Source organism: Eptatretus burgeri, chromosome 5, assembly GCF_056783735.1.
Source record: "Eptatretus burgeri isolate ZD-2024b chromosome 5, Ebu_testis_v1, whole genome shotgun sequence".
In the NCBI taxonomy this organism is placed as follows: Eukaryota; Metazoa; Chordata; class Myxini; order Myxiniformes; family Myxinidae; genus Eptatretus; species Eptatretus burgeri.
The window spans coordinates 205,328-218,488 of NC_140965.1; the positions used below are offsets into that span (position 1 = coordinate 205,328).

The 13,161-nt window shown below is 41.1% G+C and overlaps 1 protein-coding gene across 1 annotated transcript in view; it reads left to right on the forward strand.

Moving 5' to 3' along the window:
* LOC147025674 (fibroblast growth factor 4A-like) overlaps positions 1–12,737 on the forward strand; it is a 119,738-nt gene extending 107,001 nt beyond the window's left edge. The window contains exon 3 of the mRNA XM_085880346.1: positions 5,852–12,737. Within this exon, the coding sequence (XP_085736472.1) occupies positions 5,852–6,028 (177 nt within the window). The 3' untranslated portion in view covers positions 6,029–12,737. The remainder of the gene's footprint in view (positions 1–5,851) is intronic.
* Positions 12,738–13,161: the final 424 nt, after the last annotated feature.

Genomic DNA, 13,161 nt, shown 5'->3' on the forward strand with positions numbered 1-13,161 from the left:
GACACAGTTTTACATTTTGGGCATCTCCAGGAGGTGAGTGTTTAATATGTGGGATCGGTGATCACTTATCGCGTGCCAAGCCAGCCGTTCCCCATTAACCATTTCGTTGGAGTGCTTAAGCCACTTGGCGAGGCAATCTACAATACTTGTATTTGCACTGTCACTGAATACTGCATATCGATCGACTTGAACAATGTTCAGCGGCCACTCACCTGCATTGGCCACATTTTGTTCTGGGGTGTATCAGGTGGTTGCTGGTTCGCTGAAAATGTGCAACTGTGTTTTACAACATGTTTCCCATTGATGTACGAAATTCTTTTATGATACAACCTGTCACTTGGCATACATAAATACAAATAAAAAAAAATGAAACTTTCATGAGAACAGATAGAGGTTCATGAAAACAGACACACAGGTTCAAGAGAACAGACACACAGACACAGGAACAGCTCTCGCATTCACCCACACGAGGCACAACGTCTCATTTAACATTTATTCTCGTTTGTTTACCTTTCACATAATTCTTCAAACAACGTTGACATATTGGGTGAATTAGTTGGGTAAATCTGAGGCTTAGTAAGATAAAGATTTACTCGTGTTTTTGGGGGGTTCTTTTTCACTTTCCTCACTCATATTATCAAAAGCCTGTTCATCAGAGCTATGAATCGCTGGGTACATTACAATGCTTATAAATGCCTAGAGACGCCAACATTGGTGACTTTATTTCATTTCCATACATGTCATAACCTCGAGAATCTTTCATCAACTGTTTATTAAGGCTTTCATTGGAATATATAGAATATACAAGGCTGTCATTAACTGATTCATGGTGTGTAAAACTCCTGTCTGAAACTTACCAATGTTGTGAAATGAAATTGTTATCCTCTTCATCAGAAGGTAACTGAAAGTTTGAGAAAAACGAGTTTTTTCTCGTCTCTCTGTATCTGTGCAGATTCTGTGGAACTCAAAATCCTCTCGGCTTTATACCAATTCAGAAGGGCATTTCAGAGAATAGCGTAGTTCGGCTCGCGACGCTCACCTCTCCACATGTCTTTGCAAAGATTGACGTCACAAATTTGCTGTGTTGGCATGATTTACACCAATCATCATACAAACATTTATTTTCTCCAAATTTATTACTTGCAAAATCCAAGATTTTGCAAGTCTATTGGTTAGTCGATTTTGTTATTCGGTCTGTCTGTCTGTAACGTACAGGTCATAATTTTAAACCGATCCTCACGAAATTTGACCACATGGGAGAGTTTGTCATAAGGAAGAAGCCTATTGTTTTTGAGGTCAAAAGGTCAAAAGGATTTATATTTCAGGTCACTGAATCAACCAGCCAATTATTTTTGAGGTCAACATAGACCAAAAGGTCAACATAGGCCCAAGGTCAACCGCAAAGGTGGTATTTCTAAAATCCTCAATTTTCATCCGATTGACTTGAAATTTGAACAGGATATATAGTTCAGGTCACTGAATTCAACAAGGCAATTATTTTGGCGGTCCACATTGGCCACATTTCTAAAATTGTCAATTTTCATCCGATTCACTTGAAATTTGAAGAGTTGCATATTTGGTCATTTAATTCAACCACCAATTATTTTTGAGGTCAAATTAGTTTTTTTATCTCCCGCCGCGTAGCGGAAGGGGGATATTGTTGTCACCCGGGTCGTCCGTCCGTCCGTCCGTCCGGCTGGCTGGGCGTCAACATTTATAGCTGTGAGTGCGATAACTCATAAACTGTTCGCCATATCGATTTGAAATTTGGGTCACACATGTACCACCTGAAAAGAAAGAACCCTATTGATTTTGGGCGTGGCCGGATCCAAGATGGCCGACTGGGGCGGCCATCTTGAAAAAATGTTTTTTGTAATAAATGGAAAACCGCTCATCTGATTTCAATTATTTTTGGTTACTACGTTCCTCACCCCTGGGGAACTTTTTCCAACATGGTTTCGGCCCGCTCGGACATCCAATATGGCCGCCAGGCAGCCATGTTGAAAAAAAAACGATGTTATCGCGATATAGGCTCTCATTTTTTTTCAATGGTGGGGGATTCCCCATCTCTGATGGGTAGGTTTAGATTTTGCAAGCATCATGCTATGCACGATCATTTTCTTGTTTGTAATATTGGTGATATTATGTATATATTCCTAAAACTCTCATCTTGTATATATGTATGTATGTATGTATGTATGTATGTATGTATGTATGTGTATATATATATACACATATGTACGTATGTTCCCGAAATACAGCCAAAACGGTACAAGATAGCGCAAAAATGTTAGGGCCACCCTACTTACCATTCTCCTGTGGTGTGCAGTATCAAGTCTCATTCAAATCGGGCAACGAAAAAAATTATTAAAAAATCAATTCCCGATTCAGTCAAGTACTCTTCGGGAGTATTTGATTAATGCAAACAACCTCAGCGGTATAGTTCGCTGGAGCTATGTTGTTTTTTTCTTGAAGTGATTTTTTTAAATCAACCGTTGTCACAACGGGAACCCAACGGGTTCACGGGTCGTCTAGTAAACATTTAAAATTTCATTTGTGATATAAAGTCCAAGTGGTCTCAGTGGTCAAGGGTCTAAGCTGTCAAATTTGTCTGAAGGGTGTAAGGGGTCAAAATGTTGTTAAGGTCTCATGGATATTTTGGGTCTTAAGGGTTTTTTTTTTAGCTCTTTGGGGTATTGTAGGTCTTCTGGGTCTTAGGGGTCTTTGGTGACATTTAGGCTGTTTGGGTCTTTGTGGGTCATTTGGAGTTCGGGGTCTTCAGGGTCTTTTGGGGTTTACGGTGACTTTTGAGTCTTGTTGGGTCTTTGGTGAATTTTGGGTCTTCGGAGACTTTTGGGTCTTCTGGATCTTTGGGGTCTTGGGGGTCCTCTGGGTCTTTGAGCATCTTGGCCATTTTTGGGGGTCTTGGGAGTGTGACGGAGCACGAACCACTCGGTCAGGCTGACTGAGCACGGACCACTCGCTCAGGCTGACGGAGCAGGGACCACTTGCTCAGGGTGACGGAGCACGGACCACTCGCTCAGGGTGATTGAGCAGGACCACTCACTCAGGGTGATGGAGCACGGACCATTCGCTCAGGCTGACGGAGCACGGACCATTCGTTCAGGGTGACGGAGCATGGACCACTCGCTCAGGGTGACGGAGCATGGACCACTTGCTCAGGGTGATGGAGCACGAACCACTCGCTCAGTTTGACGGAGCATGGACCACTCGCTCAGGGTGATGGAGCACGAACCACTCGCTCAGTTTGACGGAGCATGGACCACTCGCTCAGGGTGACGGAGCACGGACCACCCGCTCAGGGTGACGGAGCACGGACCACCCGCTCAGGATGACGGAGCACGGACCACCCGCTCAGGATGACGGAGCACGTACCACTCGCTCAGGGTGATGGAGCACGGACCACTCGCTCAGGGTGACGGAGCATGGACCACTCGCTCAGGGCGACGGAGCACGGATCACTCACTCAGGGCGACGGAGCACGGACAACTCGCTCAGGGGGACGGAGCACGGACCACTCGCTCAGGGCGCCATTTTGCCTGCTCGTCTGTGCACGTGTCACGTGGTGCATCAGTTCAGAGACTGCACAAACGTTATAATTGTATTTTAAAATGTCCATTTTTTTCCCCCAGATTTGCTTTGATTCCGTGTAGAACACATCATCAAACTTCAGAAAATGTAGACACAGATCTGGCAGATGCTACGGATAGGCAGTCCTTCAGGGAGACGGGCCACGAGGTTGAATCGTGAATGCATTAAATCATGTCGCTCAATGAAGCTGTTTCATTTTGTTATATTCCTAAATTTTTTGTTTACTCAATATAATTCTGCAAACAGTAGAAAAAGTTAAGTTTAATGCTTTGGAAATTTCACATTTTCTTGGTATGTATGGAGAAGGGAACATCGCCTTGCTTGCTTAAAGTGAATAGGAATATCGGCTTAGTTATAAGACTCGTTATTGCTGTAAAATACCAGATTTCACAACAGATTTCGACAATTATCTATTCCGGATTATATCCGATCCTCAAAACCGAAATAATATTTCAATGATGTACTTGAATTAGTCCGTGAGAGTATATCATGGAAAATCGCATCATGTAATGCATGAAATCGCTCCAAGCTCCTGATTTGTAAACTATTGTACTTACAAAAGCGATGGAAACAGTGATTCGTAGCTATGATGAACAGGCATTTGAGATGAGTGAGGAAAGTGAAAAAAAAACTTTGTCATTAAGAAATCGTTGCGGCCTGTTCCAAGTCAGGGCATGGCTGAGCAGGCCAAAAAACATGGTGGCTTCAGACCCCAGCTTGGTTACCGAGGAAACGCCTTCAGACCCAGAGAGCGAGGTGGTCAAGGATCACCTGATGAAGGATATAATTAAATAAGGCCGTTAATTATCATCAAAAGGGGTGTTTTAATTAACCCAAACCCCCAATTTTCACACTCGCGCTTCCTTGGAGTTTTCTTGGTATGCAAGCAAAGTTTCAGGCTGCGAGGTTTTATGGTTTTGGAATTATGGAGGAGACACACTGACACACACACACACATTGCCTTTTATTCGTAAAGTTGGCACGCTCTGTGCCTGATGCCATTTTGAAAAATAATGGGTGGGGTTGAAAAAGAGGAAAGAAGAATGGAGAGGAAGACTGGGAACCAAGCAAGTTTTGGTGAGACATTTCTCAAGAGATGAAAGTGAAAATGTATTTAATGTGAAGATATTAGGATTGGGTGAAGAATGCTACACAAAAGAGGTTAGAATATGTGTATATGATTAAAGTGTAAGGATGTTAAGATTGGGTTCAGAATGCTACACAAAAGAGGTCTCTCTCACACACAAACACACACACACACACACACACACACACACACACACACACACACACACACACACACACACACACACACACACACACGACGGTGGATACTTCCAGACCTGGGAAGGATCTGTTTCACCTTCTGAAACCCGCATATGGAGATAAAGAGTATATGGATATGATTTAAGTGTTAGGATGTTAAAATTAGGGTTGGGGATTTTTATGACCAATGCCTTTTTCCCTTTTAATAATATATACATGAGATGAGAAATAGTGATGTTTTATTTCTTTATAAATGTCCTAAAGGCTCATTCGACCACTTAGATCGACAACCGAATTGAGACTAGCCCTATTTAAACCCTACGTGGGTCGGGGGGGAAACGATACACTGTGGGACAAGCCCATCCCTGATTTAGTGAGCGAGCATAAACGAGCAAAAATGGACTGATATGAGCGTAAGCGAGTGGAAGGAAGTGGCTTTAAAAAGGGGGTGGAAGAATGTGCCACAGTGTATGTTTTTTCCCCCACCTCACATTGACCAAAAGGTCAACATAGGCCAAATATCATCAACTTAGGTTGAATTTCTAAAATCCTCAATTTTCATCCCATCGACTTGACATTTGAAGAGGATTTGTGTATTTGTTTATTGAATGCAACCACCAATTATTTTGAAGGTCAAATTTGTTTTATGGATCTCAATGTTTATTGTTTCGCACCACCTGGTGGAAGCCTGCACAATGAAATTGTAAGTTGTGACTTACAACAATTGTAAGTCACAATGAAATATTCCGTAGAAATCATAAAAGTGGTGAAAATAACCCATCTGTCAGGACAGGATCTTTGTTTGTACTTATAATTCAATAACAAAAGGAACCAATCACCACGGCATATTATTTGCTTTTGAATTTTCAAAGCTTATCCTAAATACCATTCTCGAGATTCTCAAGTTTACAAAAAATAAATGCTGCATTTGTATTTCCCTTTCCCTTTCTGTTCACCTGCTTCCCATACACAGCCATATTTCAACCACGAGTGCAAATTCAAGGAAGAATTACTACCGAACCACTACAATGCCTACGAATCGCTACAGCATGCTGGTTTTTACCTTTCGCTTAACCGGAAGGGTCGTGTAAGGAACGCAAGGAAGGTAAACCCGACCATGAGAGTTACACACTTCCTTCCCAGGATGTAAGCAACATGTGCAGGTGTCGGTAAATGAGAAGTAGCAAAGATCTGACCAATCTCTGATGGCCATGATGAGGAAGTGGTGAGGGGCAGGGCTGGCCATGTATCCTGTCCTTCATCTGACATTACATGTTGAGCCTGTAAAGGTGAAAACAGAAAAAGATGATGCCCAACGTCAGGAGTGAAGCCAGTTTTATGGATTCACCATTTTGGTGGATCTACTCTCTTGCAAAAGATGGTTTAGAATGTGTTTTTATTGGAAACAGCCTTCGATCCAAAAGGCACTGCAGACGGTGTAAAACTATATTGCACAGCACTTGATAGAGTAATAGGCACAACTTGTTTATAATGCCCGATAACGGTTTTAACCAAAGAAATGACCACCCTGCACAGAAATACTTGATTCAAACAGAGGTCTTGGGTGTGTGACCAGAGGTCCAGGAGTGACCAAGATCCTGCTTTGCCTCAACACTTTTCAGGTTCACTTCTCATTGAAAATGCACCAATAAACTGGACATTTACGTGTAACGGCCACACACACGTATGGAGTAAATGGTTTGCAAAAAAAGAAGAAGAAGATATTTTCTTAATATATTTCATGTTCGTGGAAATATGCAATTTAAAAGTAGACTATTGAATTATAATTTATTTTTATGATGACATTGTTCAACATTTGTATTTAATACGTTTAGAAATTTATAAACTCAAATGTTTCTCAAAAGATGCATGAATTACATGTCAGATTGATAATTATCATCCATTTTTAGGGGGATTTTCCTTGTGAGTGGGATTACACTTTCAGTGTCCACACGAGAATGAGCAATGCTGTGCGATGTTCCCACATACCACGGCCTCAAAGCACCACACAAACTTTCAGTGTCGTTTCACGATTAAAATATCAAAATTCCATCGTGGAAGTGTAACGGATTAGAGAAAAGTGTTTTGGATACGCAGGGACTGTTCTGCAAAGGCCCTGCACACCTATCTGATGGAATCAGAATATCCGTGGAAGTGTATAGCTTAACTTAGCATGAACAGACATTTCAAGTGCATGCATATGCATTCATGTTTAATTGAATAACAGGAAGCTAACATTAAAAAAAAAAATTAAGCTGAAATAGCCAGATACAATCCTTGTGAAATTTTGACCAGGAGACGTCACCTGCTCTTTTAAAGCCAATCAGACACGAGCAAATGCAAGGCACAGCGGCCTCCCTGGGACATCAACTTAAGATTAATTTGCTGTTTTAATGGGTTTTTTAATATTAGATCATACGAAGAAATATACAAGGAAATACAAGAAATCAGACACAGGTGAAGGCCATTCAGCCCAACCTGCCTGCACGACATCAACACCAAATTAATTTATCAACACAAGATCCAAAGAACAAAATGCACATTTAAAAAAAAAAATTTAAAAGTGTTTTTGTGGGGTTTTATTTATTTATTGATTTCAAGTTTTTTTTCTTTATATATATTTTCTTCTTCCCCTCAGGGGAGGGGTCACGGGCTTGGTTAAAAACATACAACATCAAACCATACAACCCCCCTTGACAAGACCCCCACCAACAGCACTCCGTACACAATCACCCATGAATACTCAAACTACTGAAAAGTCCTATCAACATCTCTTTACCCCTCTATCTACATAACTTCCAGGTACCTATCTAATTCTAATTTAAACTTATCAACTTTTTCTGCTGCTAATACCTTTCCCGGGAGACCATTCCATGCATTAAGTACTCTCTGAGTAAAAGTCCCCTCCCTTACTACCGTCTTAACTCTCTTCTTCTTCACTCTCAGGCTATGGCCCCTGGTCCTGTCACTGTCTACTCTGTTGAATCATTCATCTGCACTTATTTTATCGACACCTTTAATTATCTTAAACATCTCCATCATATCTCCTCGTAACCGCCTCCTTTCTCATGTATAAAGCGCTGTCTCCTTCAGCCGCTCCTCATAGCTAAATCTAGCTTGGCCCGGAATCAATCTCAGAGCCCTGCGCTGAACCCTCTCGATGGCATCGATATCCTTCCTGAATTGTGGTGACTAAAACTGCACACAATATTCTAGATGTGGCCCTCACTAAATTCCTGTACAATGTTAACACCTCCTCTTTTGATTTATAATTGATCCCCCTCCTTGTACAGCCTAAACCCTATTTGTTCTACCTTCAGCTGCCTGGCACCATGCTGCCTGATTACCTCCCATATCGATTACCACCCCCAGATCCTTCTCCTGTGTGACACACTCCAAAATTACCCCTCACATCCTGTAATATCCATTTTCATTGTTCTTTCCCATCCCCGACACCTTACACTTACTCAGGTTAAATTACATCTGCCAATCTTTAGCCCAATCTGTGCAACTATCAATACTTTCCTACATCTGATCACCACCGCCTCTGATATCCACCTCACCCCCAAGATTTGTGTCATCTGCAAATTTGGAAAGCTTACTCTTTACCCCATTATCCAAATCATTGATGTAGATAATGAATAGTAATGGTCCGAGTACTGATCCCTGAGGTACCCCGCCACATACATCCTCCCACTCACAGCCACTCTTTGCTTCCTACCACGAAGCCAGTTTGCAATCCAATGAGCTACCTGCCCAGCCACTCCACAAACTCTCATTTTGATGAACAACTTCCGATGTGGTACCTTATCGAATGCCTTCTTAAACTCCAGATATACTATATCCACTGCCTTTCCCTCATCCACCCAATCAGACACTGCTTCATAGAACTCCAAAAGATTTGTTAAACAGGAACTACCTTTGGTAAACCCATGCTGACTACCTTTAATTCGTTTGTATTTGTTTAAATGGTTCCTCATCCGGTCCTTAATTAATGTCTCCAACACCTTCCCCAAAACTGAAGTCAAACTAACAGGTCTCTAGTTTCCCAATTATTCTCTGGATCCTTTCTTAAATTGTGATGTTACATTTGTCACTCTCCAATCCTCCAGTGACTTCAAACTTGTCCTGACTCCGGTGAGCTATTGAAAATATCCGTTAACATCTCGCTTACCTGCTCAGCCACCTCCATCAACACTCTCGGTTACATATTATCTGGAACCGGAGCCTTATCTTCTCTTAGATTACCTCGCTGTTCCTTTACTTCCTCCACTCCAACCTGGATCTTCTGTAAAAGGCCTTTCTCACCTCTTTGATCGATAGTCTCAGCTATTGACAATTCTCCTGACTGTTCTTGTGTAAAAGTTGAAGTAAAATACCTGTTTAATAAGCCTGCCATCTCACTTTCCTCACTAACCACTCTCCCGGTGCTATTCCTCAATGGGCTCACACTGGTCCGAACCTGTTCTTTCCCCCTGATATACTTAAAGAAAGCCTTGTTATTATGTTTAATCTTCTTAGCCATGTCCTTCTCATACTCTCTTTTAGAGTGCCGAGTTATTTTATTAACTTGCCTCTGTTTACTCCGATAGTGATATAAATGTAACTCCATTCCTGTTATTTTAAACCTAATAAATACCTTCTGCTTCTCCTTAATAGCATTTCTTATCTCACAACTCAACCACCCTGTTCTCTTTCTGTTTCTAGTTTTACACCTCATTGGAATGTACTTACTCTGCACTCTACACATTTGGTCCTGAAAGGTTTCCCATTTCTCTGATGCTGATTGTCCTGTTGTTAGAATCTCCCGATCTACATCACCCAACTCTCTCCTCATACCCTCAAGGTTTGCCTTTCTGAAATCTAATAGCCTTACCATACTATCCTGAACTCTAACCCTTAACAGAGTCTTTGCACACACAATGTTTTGGTCCCTTGCTCCTAAATGCTCCTCTACCTCCACCTCCTCCACCATACTGGGATCGTTCCTTAAAGGGAGATCGAACACTGCACTCCCCCTCGTGGGCTTATCTACAAACTGGGTTAAAAAGCAATGTTGGACAAAAACTAGGAAATCCTCATCCGCTCTTACCTTTCCCTGTTCTAAGACCCAGTCTATCCCTGGCAAGTTAAAATCCCCCATAATCAATACTCTTCCCTTACCACATGCCCTTCTGAATACTTCATGTACTCCTCCTTCCTCCTCTTCCTTCATACCTGGAGCCTTAAAAAAGCATCAAACCAGTATCTTACTGTTTTTTGCAATCTCTAATCTCTACCCACACAGAATCCTCAACATTATTTCCCTCCTTAATGTCATCATCCGATCTTGAAGTTTTGCATGAAATTTCTCTTTAATGAATCATTGCATTTGTTTACCAACGAACAAAGTCGTTTCTTTTTATAACAGTTATATAGTATGTGATTCCTGTATGCAGGCTACGTCATGTTCATGCAACCGTCCCATATGTGAAACATACGACTTGAAATATTTCACTTGATTGTATGAGTTCCATGAAATGCACAAATGTTTTCATGTCTGTCCACGTAACAACCATAAATTATATCAGTTTCTGGGAAATGTGTTTCATGGATGCTCCATGATATGGGTTGCTCGGTCGTTAGATGATTAAAGCCGATCGGTTTAGGGATGATTTTACTGATAGTGCTTTTACAAAACAAAAGTGGAATATTGATGATGTAAAACCATTTGATTTTACACGTTTTTAAGGAAATCCTAAATAAGGGTTTCTTTTCAGCTTAAGTCTTAATGGCTTTGACGAATTCTTAAGTCTAAGCAGGTTCCAGTTTTGTCTTATGCATTAGTTTTGGGTGACACACTTTGTTGGGAGTAAATAATTAAAGATTTGGATAAGGGTTGAATCTTGATAATCCATTGTTGGATTTGCAACTTCAGCAGTCATCAAATAAGTGAGGATTGTTATTTATTGCAAGGTCAAACAACATTGATGCTTAACAGTTTAAATTTTGAAAAGTTTTAACATTGACACATTTTAACTTTACAAACACTATTTCCTTTTAGTCTGCCGAGTACATTAGTGTGCGAATTGTTCAGAAGTGTGAGAATTGAGCAGTAAATCCATGGGTGAATCTCAAATAAGGTTCGTTTGTTCCTTTATTTTTCCTCTTTTTCTTTAATGGCCAACAATTAATTCCACCTTGTCGGGTCGTTCTCGGGGAACGATTCTGGCTCGAGCCTTACTTGAATCATTTGGCCAGGTCAGATGTTCGACTGTGGCTGGAATTTGCAATCTGTTCAGGGTACCGGGGATGCCTCACCTACTCTTTATGAAATACACCGTGGGATCTCTAATGTCCCCCGAAATCTCCATTGATGATAGATGGGACCTCTGGCTTTGCTTCCTTCTGATGGACGGCATACACATTGATACCTCTCCTCACGTGCGAAACACCAGGGTGACAGTTTATAGCTGGGTCGGGATTCAAACCTAGGGTAGACAATTCAAAGACGAGTGCATATACCTCTAGGCTATCCTGCAAGTCTCTTGAGTGTATGGTTAAAACGTTAACCTATTCAGAAAAATCTGACCTTTTGGTCATCGTCACTCAATGGTATATTCATGTAAAGGCCACAAATTGCTGATCAGAGCTGGTATGTTTGAATAAAGCCATATTATTATGACAGCAGACACAATGGTCATTGGAATGATAAAATTGCACGAGTTTCACAAGGTTTTTCTCACTGTTAATGCCGCCATGTACTTGGTTTTCAAAGGAATGTTACAACATGAATTCACTCATGCAGTTAAAATTAGTTGTCTTAAAATTAGTTAAAACTTATTCCATGAAACAAACTCTGCAATCTAATTCACCCCCAGAGGGGAAGGCTTGTGTACTTGTGAAAGAAATCACCAAACTTGACCCAGATGACCTTTCCTATGCCCTCTTTGAAGTATGATCCAGGGCAGACACATTTGACTTCTTTAACACCCCCTAATTAGCACAAATCCAGGATGGGCACCGAAAAACTAGGCTACATCTGGAATTCGACATACCTCAGCAGTTACTGCTCCGAATTAAACATGTTTGGTATGTCGATTGATAGTTCTAATGATCAGGAATCGAATAAATTATGTGTTGTGACCATATTTGGTCAAGGTCACATGGAAAGGTCGAGGTCACTGGAATTTTGACCGAAAATGACAAACCGTATATATCAGCAACCGCTACACCAAGTTGGATATACTTCATATATCGATTGATATCCCTGGGGGTTGGAGATCAGATGCAAAATGATTCATAACCTTGGGAGATCAGGGTCACGAGAAAAGGTCAAGGTGATATGTTGATATCTGCAATATATGCATTTACGGTATGTAAATGACAATTATCAGAGGGTGTTACCAAGAGATTAAAACCAACATTTCACATGTACAGACTCATTTATTTTGGGGAAATATCCAAACACCATAATAACATGATGGAATTACAGGACTTTCAGAAAGTATTCACACCCCTCCACTTTTTTCACATTTTGGTGTTTCAGCCTGAATTTTAAAAATGGATTAAATTTAAATTTTTGTCACTGATATACACAAAATACCCCATAATGACAAAGTGAAAACATGTTTTTAGAAATATTTACAGATTAATGAAAAATGAAAAGTTGAAATGTCTTGTGTCAATAAGTATTCAACCCCTTTGCTATGACACTCCAAATAAAGCTCGTGTGCATCCAGTTTCCTTTGATCGTCCGTGAGATGTCTCCACAACTTGATTGGACTTCACCTGTGGCCAATTCAATTGAATGGATATGATTTAAAAAGAAACCCACCTTCCTATATGAGGTCTCACAGTTGACAGTGCATGTCAGAGCAGAAATTCCACCATGAAGTCCAGGGAACTGTCCGTAGAACTCCGAGATTGAAATGTAAGGAATCGTAGATTAGGGGTCGGGTATAAATCAATTACTAGAGTGTTGGAAGTTCCCAAGAGCACAGTGAACTCCATCATTAGGAAATGGAAAGAATATGGAACTACCCAGACTCTTCCTAAAGCTGGCCATCCGACAAAACAGAGCAACCGGGCAAGAAGGACCTTGGTCAGGGACGTGACCAAGAACCGTGGGGGCAGGGCCTAATACTCTGGCATAACTACATAGTCCATGAGCCAGTAGGGTTGGTTGGTACCATATTGGGGGAATAATTCTCATAGTGATTTCTGGCAAGGAATACAACGCTGATGTTAGAAACTATGTGATAGCTTTGCATCGGTGGTAGCTTGTTGTGCGCTATCACCCTG